Here is a 26,248-nt window from a genome sequence, read left to right on the forward strand (position 1 = left end):
GAGGAGTAGAGACGTGTCTAGTCCTTCCCTGGACAGAGGTCTAGCTGCAATCTGTACTAAATCTATTTTACAAAAGGATGTACAAAATCTATTTTTGATTGCAGCTAGACCTATATCCAGGGAAGGTCTAGACACGTCTCTACTCCTCTGTTTTAGAGACTCTAGATTTTTAAACTTCAATGATTCCCTCCCGGGAATAGTAGAAACCAGCCTTTATAGCAGTCCAATTTACTTTGATTGTTTTCCTAATTTTACGGTGTCTCTTAAAGATAGAAATATCTTAGATTCTTTAACTCTTAATGTTAAAACAACCAATTACAAAACCAAAACTGGATCCTTACCAGTAGCAATTATTTATAGAATACAGTACAAAGCCATGAGTTCTGCCTTTAACACTGGAGCTATGAAAACCCTCCGTAAAGGAGAAACTGTTCTTTTCAAAACAAATATATAAAGATCTCACCTGTCAATACCAAAACCCATTTCTTGGAGCCAAGTTTCTCTACCACAAAACTGGTTACTATAAGATGCCACTCAAGCTGAAAAACCAGAAAATACTACGGTCTCTCAGATCCAACAATATTCTAGCGGATCTGTAGCCATTTCCTTCTAAAGATCCCTTAGCCAAAGAGTCTCTGTCTCGTCCTCTTCGACACAGTCTGAGATTCAGCCTGGAAGGCATTCAATATCTTCTTTCCTTCTAGGATCGAAACTGTTAATTTTGACTCTAGGATCCCACAAGCCAAATATTCTGTAGAGACAGCCCCTCCAACAGAAGTTATTTATGAACAACCTCAATCTCCCACTTACTCAGCTTTAGGTGCTGAATTAGGTGTTTTGGAAAAAGATTTCCAAATTGATAAAGAAAAACTTCAAGCAAACTTTTGTTCACCAGAAAATATTTTCAAAAGAACTTGGTTTTTTGAGAATTTTCAAGGAGATAATAGAAAAAATCTCTGAAGTATCTACTATGAGTCTTTAAACTACGTAAAAGAAAAAATCAATTTATTTGAATGGTTTGAGTCTTATGCTGAATATCACCAATTAGATTTTCCTTTTTCTAAATCAGTTAATGTTTCAAAAATTTGGAAAACCTCCTTCAGAGAAGAAATCCTCTCAGAACTTCCTCCGGCACAAGGATTTTCAACAAGTTATGTAAATGCTTTAGTAGTATCTAATCCTTTCAAATTAAAAAATAAAAATGAAGCTATTATAGGAAAAGATATTAAAAGTATTTTGAACAAAATAAATATACGAACAAATATTTACAATCGCTTGGTGAATATTTGGTTACAAAACCAACTTCAGCATCTACTAGTTCTAAGCCAGCAGATACCTCCACTTCTTTAATCCCTTTGTTTAAACCTTATGAGATCCCTAGAACTTTCGCTACAGAACTTTGGATCCACCAAGCTAAAGACTATCCTCAGTTCTCTGACCTTCAGCGTATGATCCTAGAAATAGAGAAAACCCTGATAGCTCAGGATACTCCAACTAAGGAGTCTTCTGTCCATGTTCTCTGAGAAGCCGATTCTGACCAAGAAACCAATTCGCAGTCAGAACAATTTTATGAAAATCCTTCCCTAGAAATTAACCCTGTCAGAACAAGATCCTTCAACTGGCATCAACCTCAAAGACTTTACTATTCTAGAGCTACCCATCCTGATGTAGCCTTAGAAGAAAGACCCAATGTTATGCAAAACAACTATAATGCCAATAATATCTATGAATGGAACATAGATGGTTGTTCTGAGTATAATATTCTGGCCAAATTACAACAAATGACTATGGTAGCCACTGCATACTGAACTTCTCATAACTGTTCTGACCAGCTTACTACCCATATCTTAGTAGCAGGTTTCACAGGTCAACTTAAAGGATGGTGGGATACACATCTTAAAGAATATATATATATATATATATATATATATACATATATATATACATATACATATTTGGGTCGAAAGTTAATTTTTTATTTCAACCAGTTTTCAATATACACCACTTGCACTTTTTGACTCTAGTAGCAGGTCTCAAAAATAACCAAAATAAGAAGCTATACAAGCATACTGATGCCTATCCAAGACCACTTGAGAAAATGTGGATCTTTCTCTATCCTATTTTTTATAAACAACAACTAGGATAACTATTCAGTGTATTGAATATACGTCTCCATTTGCATTTTTGTTGACATGTTATATGCACTTGAATTGTAATGTCCTTAGCTCTATCCTTGGCCTCTCTTTTCTGGTTTTGAAATCTTCTGCTATTCCTTTCCATCCAGATGTAATACACCACTGCTACAAAGATAATTCCTAGGATTGTTCTCCTTGGATTCCGACAATTGACAATGGTTGATAACCAATTCACTTCAAATTCCCAGTTTGTGATGTTTCTTTGGTATCTTAATTCCTTTCCACAAGCTTTTTGAATATTGGCATTCAAAGAATAGGTATGCATGTGTTTCTTCAATATCTCTTTCACATAGCACACATGATTGGGAAACCTGAATTCCCCATTTTGTGAGCCTGTCAACAGTAACTAACCTTTGTTGTACTGCCATCCATTATATAAACTAGTGTTTTGGCAGGATTCCTTTCAACATAACTAGTGATTTCCATTGGACTTTAGGATAGCTTGGCATAAAATATATATAGGCCTTCTTGATGCTGAATTTTCCATCAGAGACAAAAGAGCTTATCATTGTTAGATTAGATGCCCACCATTCACTAGCAGAGAATATTTTCCTTACTAACCAGCTGGCTTGCTTTGGAGCATTCACGGTAGCAATATCATTATGTCTTATGTAGTGACTGTGGATCCACCTAATCCATAATTTTTCTTTCTTTGCCATTATAGCCCATGGGAGTTTGGTTAGAGCAGCCTTATTCCATAATTCATAGTTGATGATGTTTAGACCCCCAACAACTTTTGGTTTGCATAGAGGTTTCCAAGCAATTGGAGTTCTATTAGAGTTGTCATGTACTCCAGTCCATAGGTAACTCCTGTAAATGCTATTACATCTTGATGACCTTCTTTGGAATTAAAAATACTTGTGCCCAATAGGTCAACATTTCAAACAAAACACTCTTGATGAGTTGTAGTCTGATAGCATATGATAGGAACTTTGAAGTCCAGCTTTTGATCCTATCTACAATCTTCTCTATTAATGACATGCACTAGTGGATTGTGAGCTTCCTTGTGGATAGAGGGACTCCAAGGTATTTGAATGGAAGAATACCTAGATTTAGGTGCATCTCAGATATCATTTTTTCATTGAAGGCCACAAGCACCCTTGCTATGTATAAGGAACTCTTGTCCAGATTTGCTTTGAGCCTAGAAACAACATAAAAATGTTCAAATGCTCCCATTATTAACTTCATAGATGTTTCATCTGCCCTACAACACATCAGTAGATCATCAGCAAAATAGATGTGTAGGACTTGTAGCCTTGCACACTTAGGGTGGAAGTTGAAGTCAGGATTTTGGATGAGTGTCTTTAGAGATCTGTTCAAGTATTCCATTGCCAACACAAACAAATATTGAGACATTGGGTCTCCCTGTCGTAACCTTTTTTTTTTGCTTCAAATCTGTTAGTTAAGCCACCATTTAGTAATAATGTGTAACTAACATTGTTACACATTCCATGATCAGGGTTACCAGTTTATAGGGGATCCCAAATTCTAGTAAGATTGTTCTCAAAAAGCTCCATTCAACTGAGTCATATGCTTTCCTGATATCAACCTTGATCATGCATCTAGGGGAGACTACTCTTTGAGTGTATCCCTTGATTAGCTCATGTGCCATTATAACATTGTCAAGAATGTTTCTACCTTCAATGAAGGCAGATTGTGAAGGCCCTACCAATAGATCAACAACTAGTTTGAGCCTAACTATTAGTATTTTGGCAATGATTTTATAAAGTGTAGAGCAACAAGCAATAGGCCTAAATTCCTTGACATAAGTCAGATTCTGAACTTTGGGAATCAAAGTGACTGTTGTGTAGTTAATTTCTTTCAGCAGTTTAAAATCTCAAAGAATTGTAGAACTGCTTCTGTTACCTCCACACCAATAACTGTCCAAAAATATCTAAAAAATTCAGCAGGATATCCATCTATACTAGGTGCCTTGTCACTAGGGAGGTTTTGTACCACATGAGCTATTTCCTCAAATGTTATAGCACATTAAAAGTTGCTGCTACTGATTCATGGTTAGACATGGTCCATTTCTAATTATATTGATATCAATACCTAGTAATTCATTTGGCTGCTTCACCTAGTAAGTGCTGAAAAAACTGAGTGAACTCCTGTTGTATCTGTTTAGGCTTAGATATTTTGATATGTTGTTCATTGTAGATACATGTTACCTTATTCCTTGCTTGTCTTGCTCTCATGTAAGCATGGAAGTATTTGGATTTGCAGTCACCTAGTTCTATCCATGTGGCCCTTGACTTCTGTCTTAGTATTTGTTCCTGTACTGCTTCCCATTTCTTTATAAGTCCCAATGTCCTTCTTTCCTCTTCAATCAGTGAGTTGTTAAAGTAGTCTTCATTAAGCTTACCCTGCACCTCCTTCAGTGTTTCTCTCAGTTGAAATAGTTTCTTATCAACTGAAGAGTGTTCCTATTGAAGGCCTCTAATTTGCATCTCCACTAGCTTTAACTTACTCCATATTTAGTACACTGTGTAACCTTGGACCTGCTGACCCCATGTAGCTTGCACCACCTCTTTATATTCTTGTAGCTGCATCGTAGTAAACAGGAGTCTAAATATTTTTTTCACTCTTATTCTAGTAACATCTATTGTTATCATTATAAGTGAATGATCTGAGCAGCCTGGCAACATGTAGATAAGTTCCAGACCATTATATTGTTGAAACCAATCAACATTCCCAAACGCCTAGTCTATGTGGCTATATATTCTAATGTTTGCATCCCTCTTGTTACTTTATGAGAACTTGTAGCCTCTCTTAGTGATTTGCCCTACATCAATGTCATCAATACACCTTTGGAAGTCAGTTATCTCTGCTTGATGAACTGTAATTCTATTCAGTCTATCTTCCACATGCAGCACACTATTGAAATCACTTATTATGAGCAAAGGTCCATTAGTTTGTATGTTCCTCAGACTTCCAAAGTGGGGTTCTATCATGAATAATGTGCAATCCATATACAAAAGTTATATAGTTGGAAAAGGATGAATTATTATCAGTGACAAAACAATGTATCATCTGATCAGAACAGTCCAGCACTGTGACTTTAACATTTGTCACTTTCCATCCTATACAAATTCTAATATTTGGTGCATATGCATAGTTGTCTTTGAAGTTCCAATCTACACCAACCTTCCTCTGTATTGCTTTTGCTCTTTGTTGTTTAACTTTGGTGTCTAGGCAAGCTATCATATCTAATTTATTCAACAACAAGAACTTTTTGAATTCTCGTTGCTTGTAGGACTTATTCAGTCCTCTTATATTTCAAGAGACAATGATAATGGAGGATTATGAGGAATGAGACTAGTTCTCTCAGCTTTACTTTGAGCTTCACCACTACTAGAAGATGTTCCTTGCTAACTATTATTTGATGGCCTTTCCAGGATTGCCAAGGGTGCAGATAGATTCCTTCTAGCTGATTCCTCATAGTTGATATCCTTATGGATCTTCTTGCCAGCTGATCCCTGAATAACCACAACCTTCTTGGCTCGATTAGTCACTTGTATCTCTATTGTTGGTGTCTGTTGTGCAGGTTCCTTCTGAGGCAGAACATCAATTGTGTTATTTCTTATGTCATTTGGTTTTGGCTTCCATTCCATTCTTGTCTTCTTCTTCCTTTTTCTTTTATGTGGTTTTGGTTCCTCCTCCTGTTGTATGTCTTGTTGGAAATTACCAGTACTATGCCCAAACTTATTACAATCCATACACAGTTTTGGTTTCCACTCAAATTCCACTCTCTGCTCCCAAATACTTCTATCTAGTTTCTCAATGGTTATTTCATCTGGTAGTGGATGTATGATATCCATTTCAATAAGGATCCTAACATATGAAATTCTTTTACATTGGGTTGTAATCTTATTAATGCAGATAGGTTGCCTAGTAGACTGGCAATTCTACCTATGTTTTCCTCAGTCCAACACTGGACAAGCAACCCAGGAAGGTTAATCCATATAGGAACAATTCTCATAGACTCGTTCCGAATTTGAAAATCAGGATCCCAATCCTTCAAGATCATAGGTCTATTATTGAAGTTATAAGGTCTATCTTGTACAATTGCAATTTTATCCTCCATAGATTCAACAAAAAAATGAAATAGCCATTGTCATGAAGAAATTTCGTTGGTGCCATCACTAAGCTCCACACTCCATAGACGAATTTGAGCATTTCTTTGAACGAAGGGTTTCCCCTAGTATATATCCAATTGAAGTTGTTTTCCATCGCTTACACTCTTCTTCTATCTCTTTAGTGTATAGCTTGGACACTTTCACTCCGTCTTTGACCATCGGAGGATAGAACTTCAGTTGCATGCCTTGTGTTTGTGCTCTGTTACCTTTCACTACCTCTGCCATGGTCTGCTTTGTACTCTGAGACACAGTTGAGTAGGTTAGTTTTCTCACCGCTGTCTACAGTCCTGGCTCTACTACTTGTGATTCCTCCTTCTCTGGTGGGGCTTGCATGACAGTAGGGGCACTCCCCATACATGGCATCCAATGTAACAGTTGCATTGGGGCCAATTTATGGGGAATACTAGTTTCAGGAGTAATTATTCTATTTCTATTATCTACTGGAATTGGTGATTGTGCAGGGAGGGGAAGGTGATTGTTCCGGTGAGTCATCGTGAACGGCATAGGTTAGCTGCCTTGCTCAACTTTCGCCAGAGCCTCTCTCTCTACATTTCTCCCTTTTTTATATATTAATTATTAGAAAATAACTTACTTTAGCATATAGTATATAAAAAATAATATATTAGTAGCAGTTGAAGTATATTATTACAGTATAGTATGATACCCACATGCTATATATCATATAGTAATAGGGTATATGATATCGAAAACTCTGTTAGAAAATTGAAAAAGGACCCATTGAATATTTTTCAAAAAATTAAAAAAATACCAAATTTAATTGTATTGTTACATTATATACTCTGTAATAAATTATATACTATTGAATTAAATATTCTATACCAAAATGGTATATAGTATATTTTTGATATATAGTACAAATTAGTCTTATTCGCTAGTTCAACTCAATTTCAACCTATTTTTCAAAAAATTACTCCATAATTTCCCTCAAATTGACTATTGGTAAGGACCCATTGAATTGTTTTTGAAAAAAAAAACAAATTTAACTGTATTGCTACATTATATCTGTAATGACCCGATCGGTCGTTTTGAGATTTTACACCTTGCTCGCCAGTTCTCGGGCATGGCTAGCCCCGTGTGATATATTATGACTTATATAAATCGTTGGTTTCAGTTTTCAGGGTAATTGGAATGAATTTGGAAGAACAGTTCTCAATTTGAAGCTTGAAATTTGAAAGGGCTGACCAAGTTTTGACTTATTTGTATATGATCTCGGATTAAAAATATATGATTTGGTTAGCTCGGTAGGTTATTTGGGACTTAAGAGCATTATCGGAATGTATTTTGGAGGTCCGTGGAAGGTTTAGGCTTGAATTGGCGAAATTGAGATTTTGGCATTTTTTGGTTGATAGGTGATATTTTGATATAGGGGTCGGAATTGAATTTTAGAAGTTGCAGTAGCTCTGTTGTATCATTTGTGACGTGTGTGCAAAATTTCAGGTCATTCGGACGAGGTTTGGTAGACTTTTTGATCAAAAGCGGAATTTGGAAGTTCTTGGAATTCTTAGGCTTGAATCCGATGTGATTTTGGTGTTTAGTTATTGTTTTGAGCGTTTCGAAGGTTGGAACAAGTTTGAATGAGGTTATGGGATTTGTTGACATGTTCGATTGAGGTCCCGAGGGCCTCAGGTGAGTTTCAGATGGTTAAACGGATCAATTTTGGACTTTGGACTTGGCAGTTTTTGCTGGTTTTTGTTGCAGACGGATTTATTCTTCGCGTTCGCGGTCAGGGACTCGCGTTCGCGAAGGGAGTTTTCTGAGGCGGCAAATTTTGCCTTCGCATTCGAGTTTCGTGTGTCGTATTCGCGATGTTGTGATATTTTGATTCTCCACATTCGCGAGGCTTATGTCGCATTCGCATAGAGGAAGCGAGATAGCTGGGTCCCCAATGCTTTTGTTCTACGCGTTCGTGTAGTAGAGGTCGCGTTCGCGACCTATTGTGTTTGCTGTGCTTCGCATTTGCAAGAAGGTTATCACATTCGCGTAGAAGAATTCCGGTCAGTGAAGCAGTGTGCTTCACGAACGCGAGGGTTATGCCGTGTTTGCGATGAAGAAATGCCTAGGCAGTCAGATTATATTTTGAAAAACGAGGGTTTAAGTCCAATTTCATAAAAACCATTGGAGAGCTCGGGAGAAGGTGGAATTTGAGGAGATTTTCAGTAAAGCTATCGGGATAAGTATTCTTCACTCTTTAATTCCATGATTTGCTCTTGAATTTCATCATTTAATTTGAGAAATTAGAGTGAAAATTGGGTAAAAATGGAAGAAAAGTTTGAGATTTCTTTTGGGGATTTGAATGGGCAATTAAGGTCGGATTTTGACGAATTTGATATGGGTAGACTCGTGAGTGAATGGGGATTCTATTGATGTGATTTTTATCGGATTTTGAGATGTAGGCCCGGGGGCCAGGTTTGAGCAATTTCGGGATTTTTGATGTAAATTGGATATTTTTGAGTGGACTTTATTCCCTTAGCATAGTTTAATAGTTATATATTGATTGTGGCCAGATTTGGAGCATCCGGAGGTCGTTCGTTAGGGAAAAGGCATCGCGGGCTAGAGGTTGGACCGGATCGAGGTGAGTAATGATTGTAAATGTTGTCCTGAGGGTATGAAACCCCGGATTGTACATTGTTGTGCTATATTGAGGTGACGCACACCCTAGATGACGAGCGTGGGGTCGTGCACTATTGGGGATTGTGACTTTGTCCATCCCGAATGACTTTTTTACCGCGTATTTGACTGAAAACTGTTTGCTATCATCATGTTTTGGGCTGAATGCCATATTTGGGCCTCATGCCAACTATTTGAACTCTTAGGGGACTTTTCCTGATATTTTCTCTCTGTTTTGATTTTATACTTGAAATCAATCATGCTATATTCTACTGTTTTCATAACTCAACCATGTTTACTCTACTTTAGCACTTAAATGATATTTTTAAATGATATTTTGAGCTGAGCACTATGTTTTACTGTTGCCCGAGTGGCTTGTGAGATTCTGACTGAGTAAGGCCGAGGGCCTATGTTGTAAGGAAACACTGATTATGGTTATGAGGCCGAGGGCCTGAGATTTGTACTCCACGAGGTGGCTTGTTGATATAAGGCCGAGAGCCTAGTGATGATGCCACGAGATGGCTTAATATTGCGCTTGGGCCGTAAGAGGCCCCTCTAGGAGTCTGCTCACCCCCAATGAGCACGAGTACCCATTGTGATATGAGATATAGCCCGAGGGGCTGATTTTGTTTCCGAGATATTGCCCGAGGGGCGGATTTGTTCACATTGTGCCCGAGGGACGATCCTTTTTGTGTTTATCTTTCCTACTTGCCTGTCATTTGCTTGCTTAATTGTTAAAAAGGCATTTCATGAAGCTTAAACTAAACTAAAGTGATTTTATATATCTTCACTGATTCATTGTTTTTACTGGCTTCTACTGTTTCATTAGCCTGTAATGTGCCTTATGTGATCTCATATTTCTCAGTCTTTATTTATGATTATTACTCACTGAGTTGGAGTACTCACCTTACTCCCTGCACCCCGTGTGCAGATTCAGGCATTGCAGATCCTGCTTGTGAGGGTTGAGAGCTCCCGACAGATTTCGGAGTTCACGAGGTAGCTGCTCGGCGTCCGCAGCCCAGTGCTTCTCCCCCATTATCTCCTTTATTTCTCTTTTAGTGATTCTGTAATAGCTTTGTAGACACTTTAGACTTGTATTAAGTTGATAGATGCTCATGACTGGTGAAACCCCGGTACCGGGCTGTGTTGGGTTTTATTTTCATAAACTATAATGTTCACTACTTATTATTTGGGATTCTATCATGTTTAAGACTTAAAACTTATTGTTTAATTGCTTAAAACTGAAATGGGAAAGTGTCGGCTGGCCTTGTCTTCATGTGAGGTGCTATCACGACCGGTTCCGACTTTAGGGTCGTGACAAGTTGGTATCAGAGCCTAGGTTACATAGGTCTCACGAGTCATGAGCAGGTTTAGTAGAGTCTCGCGGATCGGTATAGAGACGTCTGTACTAATCCTCGGGAGGCTGCAAGACCTTTAGGAAAAACTTCACATTCTTGAATTCTTATCGTGCATCCTTGATTCAGCTTGAAATGTAACCCTTTGAATTCCTTCCACGCATTCGTATGTGCGCATCAACGCTCAGTGTCAGATATGCATCGACAGTTTGTGATTCCCTGATCGAGGAGTGAGATATGATCTCTGTGTGTTGATGTTGGGCCAGTCTGGAAGATCTGAGGCCGAATGTTTACCTATATCTTGAGCCCTGAGCTGTTGATTGTGTGAGCACGTGTTTCTGGATCCATATGTTCTATTGTGTCCCTATTAAGGGAGGTGATGATTGGATAGTTACGTGATGAGTGTGATGTGACTGCGAGATATATTCATATGATTTGGAAGCGACGAGAAGGGTCTGATGGAGGATAGAAGATCTATTAGGTGCTTGATTTCCATCTTGATTTGAGGTATAGCCCCGAGTTATGGGTGTGTGAAGAATCTTTTCATACTTTCTAGATGGGAGTGAAGTAAATTTCATGTTGCGGTATGAGTTCAGACTCATGAAGATTAAGTGACTGTGTAATGTTTATGAAGGTGGAAGGGTATAAAGAGATGTTAGTTTGAGGCGAAGTAAGTGGGTTATCTCATGCGGAGTGTTCTAAAGTTTGTGTGATCCTTTATGTCATTTATTGGAAGATCTATGTTACCAGTGAAATATATGTGTTGTAATTTGAATTTGGGTTGCCTAAGAGAGTGGGCTTGACTGTTACGAGAGTGAATGCGAGATTTGCAGAAGATTTAAAGTACTAGATGGTCTGTGTTTCACGAGCTTATGAAGGATTGAGTTTAATCTTACTATGGTATTATGGCAGTAATAGATTATATGCATTACGAGTTATTGTGTGTGTTTTGGATCTATGGCTTTGAGCCAAGTGGGGGAGTCTGCTATTGATTAGTTGATTGCACGGTTATGTGCTATGTTGGTTCCAGATTGAGGCATACGAGTGAATTAATTATGGCTTATGGAGGTTGAGACCAAGGATGGCTCGAGTGAAAGAAATTCCAATAAAGTTTACGCCATGATTTATGGGTGTATGAGAATCACGGAACGACTTGAGTTGTTATTGGTAAAGGAGGTACGGTTCATAGAACAGGTAGTTGCTTGCTTGCATTAAGGTGAGGCTACATTCTGCGGTGTCGGAGTGCTAAGGAGGCACAAGTTGTTCTGTTCATTTGATTAGTCTAATTGAGGTTTGAGTAGAGTGGATGACTCTCGAGAATGGTCCTAATGGGTTCAAGATTTTACATGTACTAATTGGAGATTTTCAGTTTGTATATTTGGCTAGAAACTGAGGTTTGCATTGAAGGGTGTCAAGACTCATGGCATTTCTATATCATTATGGATTCTACACATCAGTATCAAGAAGGTGAAGGTAACAAATTTAGATTTGTAGGAAGTCTCTTCAGAGTAAGTAGTTCGAATGTGGTGCTTTTGGGGTTACTTGAGAGAGTATCTAGCGGCTTATGAGCTTTAAGACGGTGTGGTGTTATGCTTGAGTCTCGTGTGGTGAGTTTGGGTCGAGGATAGTGGTGTTACATGACGTGTTGGAGAATTTTGGCACAATTAATACAAATTGCTTAGATTTTAGCTTGTTTTAAATGCAATTATCTTTTATACTTATGTAATTTTTAGTGTTTTTGAAGTGTATGAGGTTTAAGGACCTAAGAGCATGGAAATGAAATCAAAAACCACAAAAGGACAAGAAAAGAGCAAAATGCAATCGCGGATGTGGAAATGCGGATCGCAAATCCAACATGCGGACCACATAATGCTCAAAGGAATCGCAAACCCCAACAGTTTGTTGGCCAAAGTCCAGTGCAAGAAATGCGGTCCAGTATGCGATCACATAACAGGTTTGCGAGCCGCATAATGGACCGCAAACGCGTTGTGAAAGCTGTTGAAGGTGGAAAATACGATGAGAAATGCAATCGCATATCTACAATGTGGACCACAGAACTTGAATGTGATGAATGCCTGGAAACTAAGGTTTGGAAATGCGATGGCCATGAAGAGAATTCAAACACATGTCTGTTATGCGACAGATATGCAGTCGCATAATTGACCTGGAAGGGTATTTTTGTCTGATTTTGGTCCCGAGTTTTGACCCACTATAAATAGATTTATTGGAGTTTTGTGGGGGGATCTTGTCTGGCTTTTGAGCTACAATCCAAGTCTTTAATATTCCTCTCTTTTGGAAGCTTTTGAAGGAATAATCTTGCACTTTGTAAGCTTTATGGCATTAAATATTCTCATCCTTTTGTATTTTAGCATGTGTAGCTAACTTTAAATACTAAGGTTGTGGACCCTAAATGGATGTTTAACATTGAATATATATAATGGTTGGTTGATATATATTTATTTCTCATTATTCATTTATTGTTGGTGGTTACAAACATTAACAAGTGTCATTAAATGTTTTCTTTACTTGGAAAGTGAGAGTTTGGTAGAAGTAAATATCAAAGACTCAAGACTTTAAACCTTGTTTAATAGAATCACTTAGGAATAAGTGGGTTTTATTTGGCATAGATTGATTGTTCTTAATTGCAACTCTTTTATATTTGGAAAAATCATAAAGAGAAAATACTACCCAACTATTGGAAAATATTGGGTAGTCATTTAGAAATCATTTGCATATCTAAAGAACCTTCCATTAGAAATATATCATATTAACACCGATAGCATTACATTCCATTGAAGGGGACACAACCTTGGTTTCCTTAATCAAATTAATTACATTCTCAACATTACAATTAGTTATTTCTTCAAATCATAATTATATCATACTCTTGTCACAATTAACCGAATAGAATTACGACTTAAGTTGGATTTTGTATTTGACACCGACCGCCTTACACTATTTAATGAATGTGTAATTTGAGCGTATCAAATTTTGGCGCCGTTGCCAGGGAATACGGTTTTGAAATTACCAATTAGTGTGTGCTTTACTTTACGTCTTATTCGATTACATCACACTTTGCTTGTTTATCTTGATGTTGATAGGAAAACATGGCCGAATATGAAAAAGAAATGGAGGAACAAATGGAAGAAAATCCTTTTGTGGACATAGATGAGTACATCAAGGATACAAATGCTATTGTACCTCCGGTTGTTGGTGCTGCAACTTTCAAGGTGGAACATGACTTAATCCTTATGCTCAAAGCGGAGGGTTTTTTTAAGGAATTCCACTGATGATGATCCGACACAACATCTTAGAAACTTCTTGGGTGTGTGTGTGATGCATAAGCAGAACAACGTCTCCGATGATACCCTAAGGTTGAGGGTGTTCAAGTACTCACTAGCTGGGGACGCAAGGAAGTAGCTACAAAATATGCTAGCAAACTCCATTCATTCTTGGCCTAAGCTTGTCCGAGCATTTTTAGCTAAATGGTTCCCACAAAGTAAGAAGTCTGAGCTCCGAGATAAAATTTTCTTTTTCAAGCAAGTACCGGGAGAACATCTACTTGAGGCATGGGATCGATTCAAGTTATATTTGGTGAGGTCTCCCAATCATGGTTTTCCGGATTCTATCTTGTTGGAGAAATTCTACATGGGTTTGGATCCTATGAACCAATCTATAGCCAAGAATGCAGCTTACGGATCTTTTATGGACAAATCATTCGCAAAGGTCACACAAATACTTGACAAAATGGCAAAACATAATCAAGCATGGAACTCAGAAGACACTACAGGTGGAATTGCATATGGTTCTCCTTCCTTGACCACTATGATCAAGGAAAATCAAGAGAGAGATCAAGTGATTGCAGGGCTTGCCACAAATGTCAATGTGTTGACAAAGAGGTTCATCGAAAACCAAACGAAGAAGGTAAATGTGGCGGAGGATGTGCAACCCATATCAAATGAAGACTTTGAGGAGGCAAACTATGTCAACAACTCTCAAGGAGGTTATCAAAGGCAACAATACCAAGGTCAAGGACAACAAAATCAATGGAGGCCTCACCCGCAAGGTCAAGGCAACCAACAGTGGCGAAATGACCAAGGCGGCTCAAATCAAGGAAATTGGAATAACAACAACAACTTCTTAAATCGGAGTTCAAACCCTTATGTTCATCCAAAGGGTCAATATTCAAATCAAGGTTCCTCAAGTGATTCCACGTTGGAAAGCATATTTGAACGGGTATTGCAAAATCAAGAGAAGTCCGACACTTCTATGAGGAACATGACCGAGCTTGTTGGCTCTCATACCACATCCATTCAAAAGTTGGAGATGCAAATGAGAGACCTCTCTAGGGAACAAAATTTGAAGCAAAAAGGGACACTTTCAAGTGACACAATTGCGAACCCAAAGGGTAGTGGGAGTGGTCCAACTTCTCATATCATGGCAATTACAACTTGTTGTGGGAAGGTACTATAAAGAGGGAGTGAACAAGTGATTGAAGTTGAAGAGTCCGAAGAAGAGGTTGAGGTTGAAGAGGCAAGTGTTGTTGAAGCTCAAAAGGTTCCGGAAGAATTGAAAGTGCAAGAAGAAAACCGGGAAGGGGTAAAGGAAAAGGTAAAAGAGACACCAAAAACTCTACCACCTATTCCTAGACCTCCTCCTCCATTCCTCAAAGACTTGCTAGGAAGGTTGATGATAGAAAGCTCGAAAAGTTCTATGACATTCTCAAGTAATTATCGGTGAATATTCCATTTGTGGAAGCATTTCAAGAGATGTCGAGTTTTGCTAAATATTTAAAAGACTTGATTACTAAGAAAAGAACCACCAAAAATGAAGTGGTGAATGTGACTCACCGGGTTAGTTCCATCATTGCAACATCCACTGTTCAAAAGAAAGAAGACCCGGGAGCTTTCACTATTCCATGTACTATTGGGGAACATGATTTTACAAGAGCCCTTTGTGATAATGGGGCTAGCATCAACTTAATGCCTCTTTCCATTTACAAGAAAGAAGGGTTAGGTATGCCAAGGCCCACAAGTATGAGATTGCAAATGGCTGATCGTTCCATAAAGATACCGGTAGGAATTGTTGATGATGTGCTTGTTAAAGTGGAAAAGTTTCATTTACCCGCCGATTTCGTAATCCTTGATTGTGCGGTTGACAAAGAGATCCCTATCATTTTGGGGAGACCATTCCTAGCCACAGGAAGAGCACTAATGGATTCAGAACGGAATGAGATCAAATTCTATGTGAATGATGAAGAGGTCACATTCCAAGCAAGCAAGGGTACGAAACTACCACATGAATATGAAAGCATCTCGGTGATTGATGTTGTTGATGAAGTGGAAGATGCGGTTGAAATGAAGATGGATGAACAATGCCTCGGTGAGGCATTGATAGCTATTTTGGTGAACTTTAATGGTAAAGATATGGAAGGATATATGGAATCGGTCAATGCATTGGAGGGGCTTGGGTCCTACACTTATGCTCCGGCGAAGTTCTCTCTCAACTTGGAGAATAGAGCCACTCCTCTCGCAAAGCCTTCTATTATTGAGCCATCGCAACTAGAGTTCAAACCACTTCCACCACATTTGAGGTATAAATTTATTGGCTCAAATGATACTTTACAGGTAATCGTTTCTTCTTTGTTGAATGATGTGCAGGTAGAACAATTGTTAGAGGTCTTGAAGGAGCATAGGCAAGATATTGGATGGACAATTGCGGACATCCGAGGGGTTCCCGCCAAAATATGCGAACACAAGATCCAATTGGAGAATGATATTAAACCAAGTGTGGATCACCAACGACGGTTGAACCCGTCCATGCAAGGGGTGGTAAATAAAGAAATCATCAAGTGGTTGGATGCCGGGGTAGTCTACCCCATTGCCGATAGTTCTTGGGTGAGCCCGGTACAATGTGTGCCGAAAAGTGAGGCATTACCATGATTGAAAATGATAAAAATGAGCTCATCCCAACAAGAACGGTGACCGGATGACGTGTGTGTGTGGATTATCGGCAGCTCAACAGTGCCACCTGAAAAGACCATTTCCCTATGCCTTTTATTGATCAAATGCTTGATAGGCTAGCGGGAAGGTCATTTTATTGCTTTCTTGATGGATATTCCGGTTACAACCAAATCAATATAGCATTGGAGGACCAGGAGAAGACAACATTCACTTGCCCTTATGGAAATTTTGCCTTTAGCTGGATGCCGTTTGGTTTGTGCAACGCTCCGGCTACTTTTCAAAGATGCATGATGTCCATCTTCTCCGACATGGTGGAGGATTTTCTAGAGGTTTTCATGGACGACTTCTCGGTGATAGGTGACTCCTTTGAGAATTGTCTTAACAATCTTAGAGACAAGTGCTCAGGAGATGTGAGGAGACCAACCCTGTGCTTAACTGGGAGAAATTCCATTTCATGGTGGATGAAGGCATTGTATTGGGGCATAAAATCTCAAAACATGGCATAGAGGTTGATCGAGCAAAGATTGAGATCATTTCAAAGCTTCCTCCACCTACTTCAGTTAAAGGTGTCCGAAGTTTCTTGGGGCATGCCGGATTTTATAGGCGTTTCATCAAGGATTTTTCCAAGATTGCAAACCCTATGTGCAAACTCCTTGAGAAAGATGCAAAATTTGTGTTTGACGAGAAATGCCTCAAAGCCTTTGAGGAATTGAAGCAAAAGCTCACCACAACACCTATTTTTGTCACACCCGATTGGTCTCTTCCATTTGAACTCATGTGTGACGCTAATGGTGTAGCTATTGGAGCAGTGCTTGGATAACGTCACAACAAGGTTCTTCACCCGATCTATTATGCAAGCAAGACACTCAATGGAGCGCAAATGAATTATACAATGACGGAGCAAGAACTTCTTACCATTGTCTATGCCTTTGAGAAATTCCGGGCTTACTTGTTGGGATCCAAGGTGATAGTGTACACAGATCATTCTGCTCTTTGCTACCTTATGGCAAAGAAGGATGCAAAGCCTAGGTTGATTTGGTGGGTCCTGTTGTTGCAAGAGTTTGACTTCAAAGTCAAAGATAGAAAGGGGATGGAAAATCAAGTGGCGGATCATTTATCATGGCTTGAAGAGGCAAGGAGACCAAAGGGAGATTTTGAAATCAATGATGCTTTCCCGGATGAATAATATTGGCACTATCTAGCACTTTTGCTCCTTGGTATGCCGATATTGCTAACTACTTGGTTAGTGACCTTATTCCGGATATATTGGAATCCTATCAAAAGAAGAAGTTTTTGAGAGATTGTCGGCAACACTATTGGGAAGAACCATTCTTGTTCCGTGTTTGTGCTGACAACATCATCAGAATGTGTGTTCCAGAAGAAGAGATTATGCCAATTCTAAAGGCATGCCACGACTCACCCGTTGAGGATAATCATGGGGGAAATCAAACCGCGGCTAAGGTGCTTGAATGTGGTTATTATTGGCCGTCGATTTATCATGATGCCAATCAAATGGTCAAGGCTTGCGACCAATGCCAAAGGCAAGGATCAATCTCCAAGAGGCATGAAATGCCAATGCACTTTGTGATGGAGATAAAGATCTTTGATGTGTGGGGAATTGATTTTATGGGTCCCTTTGTAAGCTCTTATGGTATGAAATATATCTTGGTGGCTATGGACTATGTGTCCAAATGGGTTGAAGCAGTTGCATTACCAAACAACGAGGCAAGGAGTGTGACCATATTCTTAAAGAAAAACATATTCACACGGTTTGGCACTCCTAGAGTCATTCTTAGTGATGGTGGGTCTCATTTCTATAGCAAGGCTTTCACGGGGCTACTAGAGAAATATGGAGTCAAGCATAAGGTGTCCACAACTTATCATCCCCAATCAAGTGGCCAAGTTGAAGTTTCCAACTGGGAGATATAGACCATTCTAGCAAAGACTGTTAATGCAAACAGGATTGATTGGTCAAGGAAGCTACATGATGCATTGTGGGCGTACCGCACGGTGTACAAAACTCCTATTGGCACTTCTCCTTATTAGTTAGTCTTCGGTAAAGCTTGTCACCTGCCCGTAGAACTGGAACACAAAGCCATGTGGGCTCTAAAGAGGTTGAACTTGGATTGAGCTGAAGCTACAAATTTGAGGTTAACACAACTCAATGAAATGGAGGAATTCCATTTCCATGCATATGAAAGTGCAGCTGTGTATAAAGAAAGGATGAAGTTCGTCCACGACAAAAAAATCTTGAAAAGGGAGTTCAAGTCGGGTGACTTGGTTTTTCTATTCAACTCAAAGCTCACATTGTTTTCAGGCAAGCTCAAATCAAAATGGTCCGGTCCGTTCAAGGTAGTCAATGTCTCTCCTTTTGGAATTGTGGAACTAGAATCGGAGGATAGGCTCCGAACCTTCAAAGTAAATGGCTAGCGAGTCAAGCACTACTTGGGCACAAATGGAGAAAAACACTTGGTGGAGTAGTTGACTCTCAAAGATGGTACGTGCCCAACCAATGAGTGAATCCAAAGAAATGCCAACTTCGTTGTGCTACGACGTTAAATCAAGCACTTCATGGGAGGCAATCCATGTGTGGTAACACCTTTTTTGCTCTTTAAATTTTAATTTTTGTTAGATAGATTTAATTGAGCAATTTAAAGTACGTGTTAGAGTGCGGGGGATTCAAAAGATCATAACGCTAGGTAAAATTACGTGTGAAAGGGAATAAAAGTCACCATGGGAAGTTTGCTACACATACGCGGTCGCATTTTAACTATGCGGACCATATTGTGGTTGCATACCCAGACAATGTGTTGGGCAAATTTGGTGGTAAGAATGCGACGAAGAGGTGCACTTTGAGGACCGCATTTCAACTATGCGATCGCGTAGTGCACCGCATTTTGTCCCTCAAGCAGCTCAAGTTGAATCCACCGCATAACACTTATGCGGTCGCATAATGTGTTATGCGGTGACTTACCCACCGCAAACCTCATAGGTAAGTACCCTCACATATCTTCAGCATTCACACACGCTCAAAAGAAAAGAAAAGAAATATTTTTTTTATTAGAAAGAAAACAAAACAAAACAAAAAAAAGGCGGAAGGAGAAGACAAAATTGATAGTGAATCAAAAACATAAGAAAAACACCTGAGAATTCATCTCCCAAGTGTGCTCGTCAATCCATCACTGGTATGTTCTTCCTTTACCTCTTTGTTCCATGTCAATTTTTAGTTTATATTGTATTGTGTTGTCCTATTTTTGTTTCCTTTAGTTTTGTTCCTTGTTCCTCTTTGTATGGGGGTATCTGTTCATAATGCGAGGGGGGTCTTGGATAGGTAGGTATGCTTGGGGTGTTGGGTAGTGAAACTAGGTCCGCCATTGTTGAGGGTTGAAGTCAAAAATTGAGAACGATGACTTCTATGGACCGCATAATCGATTTGCGGTCCGCATTGTTGCCGCAAAAATGAAACCTAGGTGGATGAAGAAGATGACAAAATGCGGTGACTTTACAATCGCATAATTGATATGCAGACCGCAAAGTCACCGCATACTAAGACAGTTTCAATGGTTTTGTAGCATGTTGTTTGCGGCCATTTTGCGATCGCAGATCCATCTTTGCGGTGGACTTTGCAATCGCATAATGTGTTTATGTTTTCCAAGTATTTAAGTATGCGATGGTTATGCGAACCACATAATTGATATGCGATCACATAACCCAACATATACCTATATCATTTCAAGAGGCAGAGAGTTTGCGACAAGTTTGCGGTCCGCATAGTGGTTATGCGACCACATAACCTTGACGCATACTTGGACTTTTTGTATTTTTTCTGTTTTGTTTTCATTGTTTCCCACCATGTTTCTCACAGTTCATTTCTATACAGATATGGCTCCCAAGAAACACACAGCCTTTGCCCAAGAGAGGGCCTCCACTAGTCGTCAAGCACAACAAGCAAAACATTCACAACCGGACCCTACTACTACACTTCCCTCCCAGTCTGATGAGGAGGAGACCTTGCCCTCAATTGACCTACAAGCTGAGGCAAAAAGGAAAAGAGGAGATGACTTCCAGCTCAGGTTTGGGGTCGAAGGGTCCAGGGAGCTATATAGAGAAGGGCTAACAAAACGTAAAATCCTGGCCGAAAAGCAACTAAGTCTGAATAGGCTACAGGAGCAGTACCCCCACATATGGGAGAATATCAAAGCTAGAAAATGGGAGTGCTTTATTGAGCTGCATGATGACTACAATGAAAGACTTGTCCGTGAATTTTATGCCTCTTATGGAGCCTCCAGGACTGCTCACTACAAGCGCAACAGATTTTTCTGCGACACTGTATTGGTTCGGGGGAAGCAAGTGTTCTGGAGTAGTGAGACCATCAATGAATTCTACTTCCCTGACCGGAGCCCGGGCACAGCTAAGTATGCCGCCAAATGGGCAAACCGGGATAATGAGCGTAGTTGGATAGCATCAGTGATAGCCAAGGGGACCCCTACTTGGATTAACCCTTTGCACAAAATATTCAAGGAAGATCTCACACGAGAGGGCAGATTCTAGCTTAGCTTTGTCACCTCTCGATTGATACCGTCCAGAAATGAGACTGACATAAGCATTGAGAAAGCTCTTCTCATTGCATGCATTATGGCGAGAATTAAAATTGATGTTGGTGATTTTATCTTCCGAGAGATAGGGATCCGGGCAAAATAGATAGCCACGTCACTTCCATTCCCGTGCTTGATCATAGCCCTTTGTAAGGCTGTGAAAGTCCCTACCATGTCATACACTGACAAAACAGGGAAAGAGCTGCAGGATATTGATATCACGCGCATTAATGCTGCTACTATTGCATCCACTTCCACTTCACAACCTACCTCTCAGTTCACCATTGCTCAACTTTTTGCCACACTGCCAACTATTTCGAGGCTTGGTCTCTTAGCTCAACATGCCAATGCTAAGGTCGACCAGCTTCTAAAGAACCTCTCTACCCTCATCAAGCAGGCATTGACTTCTACCCAGTCCTCAGTGACGACCCTCCAACAACAATAGACATCTTATGAGGATTGCCTGAAGCAACTTGAGGTGCGGGTTGAGAAGATGGAGTGGGGTGAGATTGGTGACTTGCCTAAGCTCCGTGATGATGTTGACACGATAAACACTGAGCTCCATAAAATGCAGACTCTGGAGTTCGATCTATCCTCATTCATGCCCAAGGAGGGTGAGCAGGGAGCAGACACAACAGTGGCTGGATTGGATCTTGACTTCTCTATATTGATGACAGACCCTGCACCTCCGACTGGCGGGGCTTCCCAGCCTCCAGCTCCCCCTGCACGTATTGACATTCCTTTCCAAGAGGATTTCAAACACTCTGTAGAGTCCGAAGGTTGGGAGGTAGACGGGGGAGATACTGATGATGAGTCATGGTCCGAGGAGGATGAGGGCCCTCAGGAGAAGGGTAAGCAGGTTGTTGTCCCTATAGTTAAGGATGAAGAACAAACAACAATTCAGAAGGCGATAGCACATTCGCTAGCAGACATGGTCGCCCCAGTAGATCCATCACCATTCAGCCATCAGTGGGCGAGGCTAGCAGCTCACAGGCCCCAGCTCCAGTGTTGGGCCAGCCAGAGATCCTTCCTCCATCAGTGGAGGTCACTCCTCAGGCCTAGATCTCAGCATTCCCAGCTTCAGCATCAGAGGGCGGCCCCACTATCATTCAGTCGACTTCCAACTCCCATAGCGCTTAGTGAGCCTCAAGGAGCCCCTAAACTCTGTTTTACATTCATATGCATTAGGGACAATGCAAGATTTTTAGCCGGTGGTGGGATAGCCTTGTACAAATTTTTGTGAATCAAACTGTTGTACATATTTTTGGATTATATAAGCAAACTTATGTATATACTTGTGTTGTGATTCTGTATATATTTGTGTTATGTGGTTTTAGTACATAGGTGATCTTTGTATATTAAAAAAAATCAAAACAAGTAGATAGTGGTATGTTCATCTTTAGTAATTAGCAATGAATCCCCCTTGGTTTTTCTTCGCCGGGTTCTTTTCCAAGGTGTAATAGTAGAACCGGGGCAGTAGAATGAAACATTTTGATTGGTTTGGTGTAATTGTCTAGTTTCAAGCATGTGTTCCTGTAAATAGCCTATACCCTTCCATTATGTTAAAAAAACAAATTTGATATCACCTGTGTGAACTTGAGGCTCGCTCTTTGACTCTATGCTTACCTAGAGTTATACATGTAAATATGATGGAAGCTTAGAGTTGCCAAGTGTTGACTCGAGGGCTAAAACTATGTTAAGCCAAACAGTTCATATGCCATGTGTGTGAGTCTTCGTATAAATAATTCTGGTGTTTACTTCTACCATCTAGAACTTTTCCGGTTGGTTTTTCGATGCTAATGATAATTACATTTGGTTGAAGAAATGACCTTAGGCATTCTTTGTGATTTTGGAAAACCATTTAGCCTTTCAAGCTACCCATTGTATATATATTATCACTAATTACCCCATTTGAGCCTTTAACCTTTTCTTTGGCCACCTCGCTACAAACCTTTCCCCTTTTGTAAAATAATTCTCTCTTTTGAACCTGCCCCTCCTTGAACATTGAGAATGAGGCTAAAAGCCTAAGTTGGGGGTGTGGTGTCAAGCCAGAAATTGGCAAGGTTGTACTGTGAGTGTGGGAAAGTATACCTCGAGAGGAAACTATTCAAGCTCCAAAAGCAAAGTAAAAAGAAAAAAAAAGAAAAAGAAGAAGAAGAAAAAAAGATATGAATGTATATATATAAATATGGAGTCTTGAAGAAAATTAGAGAGGTATGGAAGGCATTTCAATGTGGGAAATTAGGAGCTAAGGAGGGCTATGTGGTTTGAAAAGAAGCAAAGAGCAACAAGAAAGAAAAATGTGAGTAGTGTTCAAGGAGGGTGTAGTCACTTGTACCCAAATGCTTATCCAACCATTCCCTAAACCTATATTACTAGCTTAAAAAGTCCTTATGGGATCTCCAACTGAACGTTCTTAGAATAAAGTGATGAATTAAAATAAGGGCAAGCCTACGGTATGGTATGTTGTAACACTTGAAACTCTTTTTGAGAGTGAGTGTATTTGTGAATTCGTCCCTTTTGTTGTAATTGTAAATATTGTGAGTTTGGGACTTTCTTTCTAGTGAGGGCACATTAAATGTGTGGTTGGACAGAAGTTGAGTTTTTAAGTCAAATGCAAGTGCACTCAGCTGAGGGTAACATTTTGTCAAATTGGTCGAGGCTCAAAGTTTCACAAGTTGATTAGTTTCTTTGTAAATAATGATGGTTCAGGAAGGGTAAGTAACGAAATTGCATGCTTGTAGTACTAACAACTAACACCGTCCACAGTCACTATTATTTCATATCGTTTAGATGGAGTCTACAATAAGATAGTGTCATTTTATTTGCTTGAGGACAAGCAACAGTTTAAGTTGGGGGTGTTGATATGCCGGAGAATTTCGGCACATTTAATACAAATTGCTTAGATTTTAGCTTGTTTTAAATGCAGTTATCTTTTATACTTATGTAATTTTAGTGATTTTGCAGTGTATGAGGTTTAAGGACTTAAGAGCATGAAAATGAAATCAAAAGCCACAAAAGGACAAGAAAAAAGCAAATGCGATCGCGAATGTGGAAATGCGGACCGCAAATCCAATATGCGGACCGCATAATGCTCAAAGGAATCGCAAACCCCAACAGTTTGTTGGCCAAGTCCTAGTGCAAGAAATGTGGTCCAGTATGCGATTGCACAACAGGTTTGCGGGCCGCATAATGGACCGTAAACTCGTTGTGAAAGCTACTGAAGGTGGAAAATGCGATGAGAAATGCGATCGCATATCTAAAATGTGGGCCACAGAACTTGAATGCGATGAATGCCTGGAAACTAGGGTTTGGAAATGCGATGGCCATGAAGAGAATGCGGATCGCATGTCTATTATGCGACAAATATGTGGTCGCATAATTGACCTAGAAGGGTATTTTTGTCCGATTTTGGTCCCGAATTTTGACCTACTATAAACAGATTTATTGGGGTTTTGTGGGGGATCTTGTCTGGTTTTTGAGCTACAATCCAAGTCTTTAATATTCCTCTTTTTTGGAAGCTTTTGAAGAAAGAATCTTGCACTTTGTAAGCTTTATGGCATTAAATATTCTCATCCTTTTGTGTTTTAGCATGTGTAGCTAACTTTAAATAGTAAGGTTGTGGACCCTAAATGGGTGTTATGTTAATGAGTGTTTAATATTGAATATATATATAATGGTTGGTTGATATATATTTATTTCTCATTCTTCATTTATTGTTGGTGGTTGCAAACATTAACAAGTGCCATTAAATTCTTTCTTTACTTGGAAAAGTGAGTTAGAGTTTGGTAGAAGTAAATATCAAAGACCCAAGGCTTTAAACCTTGTTTAATAGAATCGCTTAGGAATAAGTGAATTTTATTTGGCATAGATTGATTGTTCTTAATTGCAACTCTTTTATATTTGGAAAAATCATAAAGAGGAAATACTATTCAACTATTGAAAAATATTGGGTAGTCATTTAGAAACAATTTGCATATCTAAAGAACCTTCCATTAGAAATATATAATATTAACGCCGATAGCATTACATTCCATTGAAAGGGACACAACCTTGGTTTCCTTAATCAAATTAATTACATTCTCAACATTACAATTAGTTATTTCTTCAAATCACAATTATATCATACTCTTGTCACAATTAACCAAATAGAATTACGACTTAAGTCAAGTAACACACTACTCGAGTAACCTTTTCAGGCCTATTCCCTGTGGGATTTAACCCCAACCTTGTTGGGTTTTATATTTGACACTTACCGCCTTACACTATTTAATTAAAGTGTAATTTGAGCGTATCATTATAGCAAGAAGAAGTGTCAAGTTGAAGGTAAGTCAGAAGAACTTGAATAGATGGGATAGCTTGGTAGTAGGCCGGAGCGGTATGATAAGGATATGATTAGTTCCTTGGGTGCTTACGAGGTAATGCATTTCTGCAGGTGTTTCATGGCAATTCTCTTGGGTTTTAGTGGCCTGCATAGTTTTGTTGAGTTAGAAGGATTCAGTCATGACATATTTGGTTTTGTGCAAAAGGGGAGTCAGAGAGTTCTTGATGATTTCTACTGTGGCTTAGAGGTGTATATTTTTCTACTGATATGAGAAGCGTGGGATGTATAGTGACTTTCTTCCAGATAGGCTCAATGGAAAGTTCTTGGTTGGTTGAATACATAGTTGTTTGTGGCTCGGAAGGGATATGAAGTTCTCATGTTATCCTAGGATGGTATGGTATATGCAGTATGTTGTGGAGGATTGAGATTTGCATGTGTAAGGTTATGGTTCAGTTCTGAAAGGAAGGTCATGCAATTCTTAGGTAGCTCGGGCAATTTCAGATGATTAAGGAAATGGTATTACTAATTGGTGTGACTTGACAAGGGTATACGTTTCAGAAAAAGGGCAATGTGATTGAGATTGATGATACTTCAGTAGTATTGCGGCACCCACTTATTGGATCGACTGCTGATATTCGTGTTTACTTGGTGGTATAGAAGAATTATAAGAGGAACTCTCATGGAATGATTGGGTATTAGAGGTGTGTTGTATATTCGGACGGCAGAATTGGGATCAGATATGGTGATTTGTGTGCTATATGGAGTTGGAGACTGGGAGTTCTCATAAATAGGTTATGTTGTGGTTGTGGGTCGCGTGTATTGGCACTGCGTAGTGACTATCGGGGTTTGGAGACCTGAATGGATCTTTTGCTTCTGTAAGTTAGAATTTGATGTGATATTGGGTATAGATTAGTTGTCTCAGTGTTGTGTTATTCTAGGTTGTTGCGCTAAGGCAGCGACATTGGCTATGCCGGGGATTCCACAGATTGAGTGGCGAGGTTCGATGGATTATGTTATGAGTAGGGTGGTTCCATTTATGAAGACCCAGC

At 39.5% G+C, this 26,248-nt stretch overlaps 1 protein-coding gene across 1 annotated transcript; it reads left to right on the forward strand.

Annotated features, from left to right (window-relative positions):
- The first annotated feature begins 13,746 nt into the window (after positions 1-13,746).
- Positions 13,747-14,790, forward strand: LOC138883042 (uncharacterized). Its single transcript, XM_070163700.1, has one exon. The coding sequence runs from the start codon at positions 13,747-13,749 to the stop codon at positions 14,788-14,790; it is 1,044 nt and encodes a 347-aa protein (XP_070019801.1).
- Positions 14,791-26,248: the final 11,458 nt, after the last annotated feature.

Source organism: Nicotiana sylvestris, chromosome 12 (assembly GCF_000393655.2).
Source record: "Nicotiana sylvestris chromosome 12, ASM39365v2, whole genome shotgun sequence".
NCBI classification, from domain to species: Eukaryota; Viridiplantae; Streptophyta; class Magnoliopsida; order Solanales; family Solanaceae; genus Nicotiana; species Nicotiana sylvestris.

Excerpts from the sequence above, each read along its gene's own strand:
- LOC138883042 (XM_070163700.1), top strand. The coding sequence starts at position 13,747 with ATGCTAGCAAACTCCATTCATTCTTGGCCTAAGCTTGTCCGAGCATTT.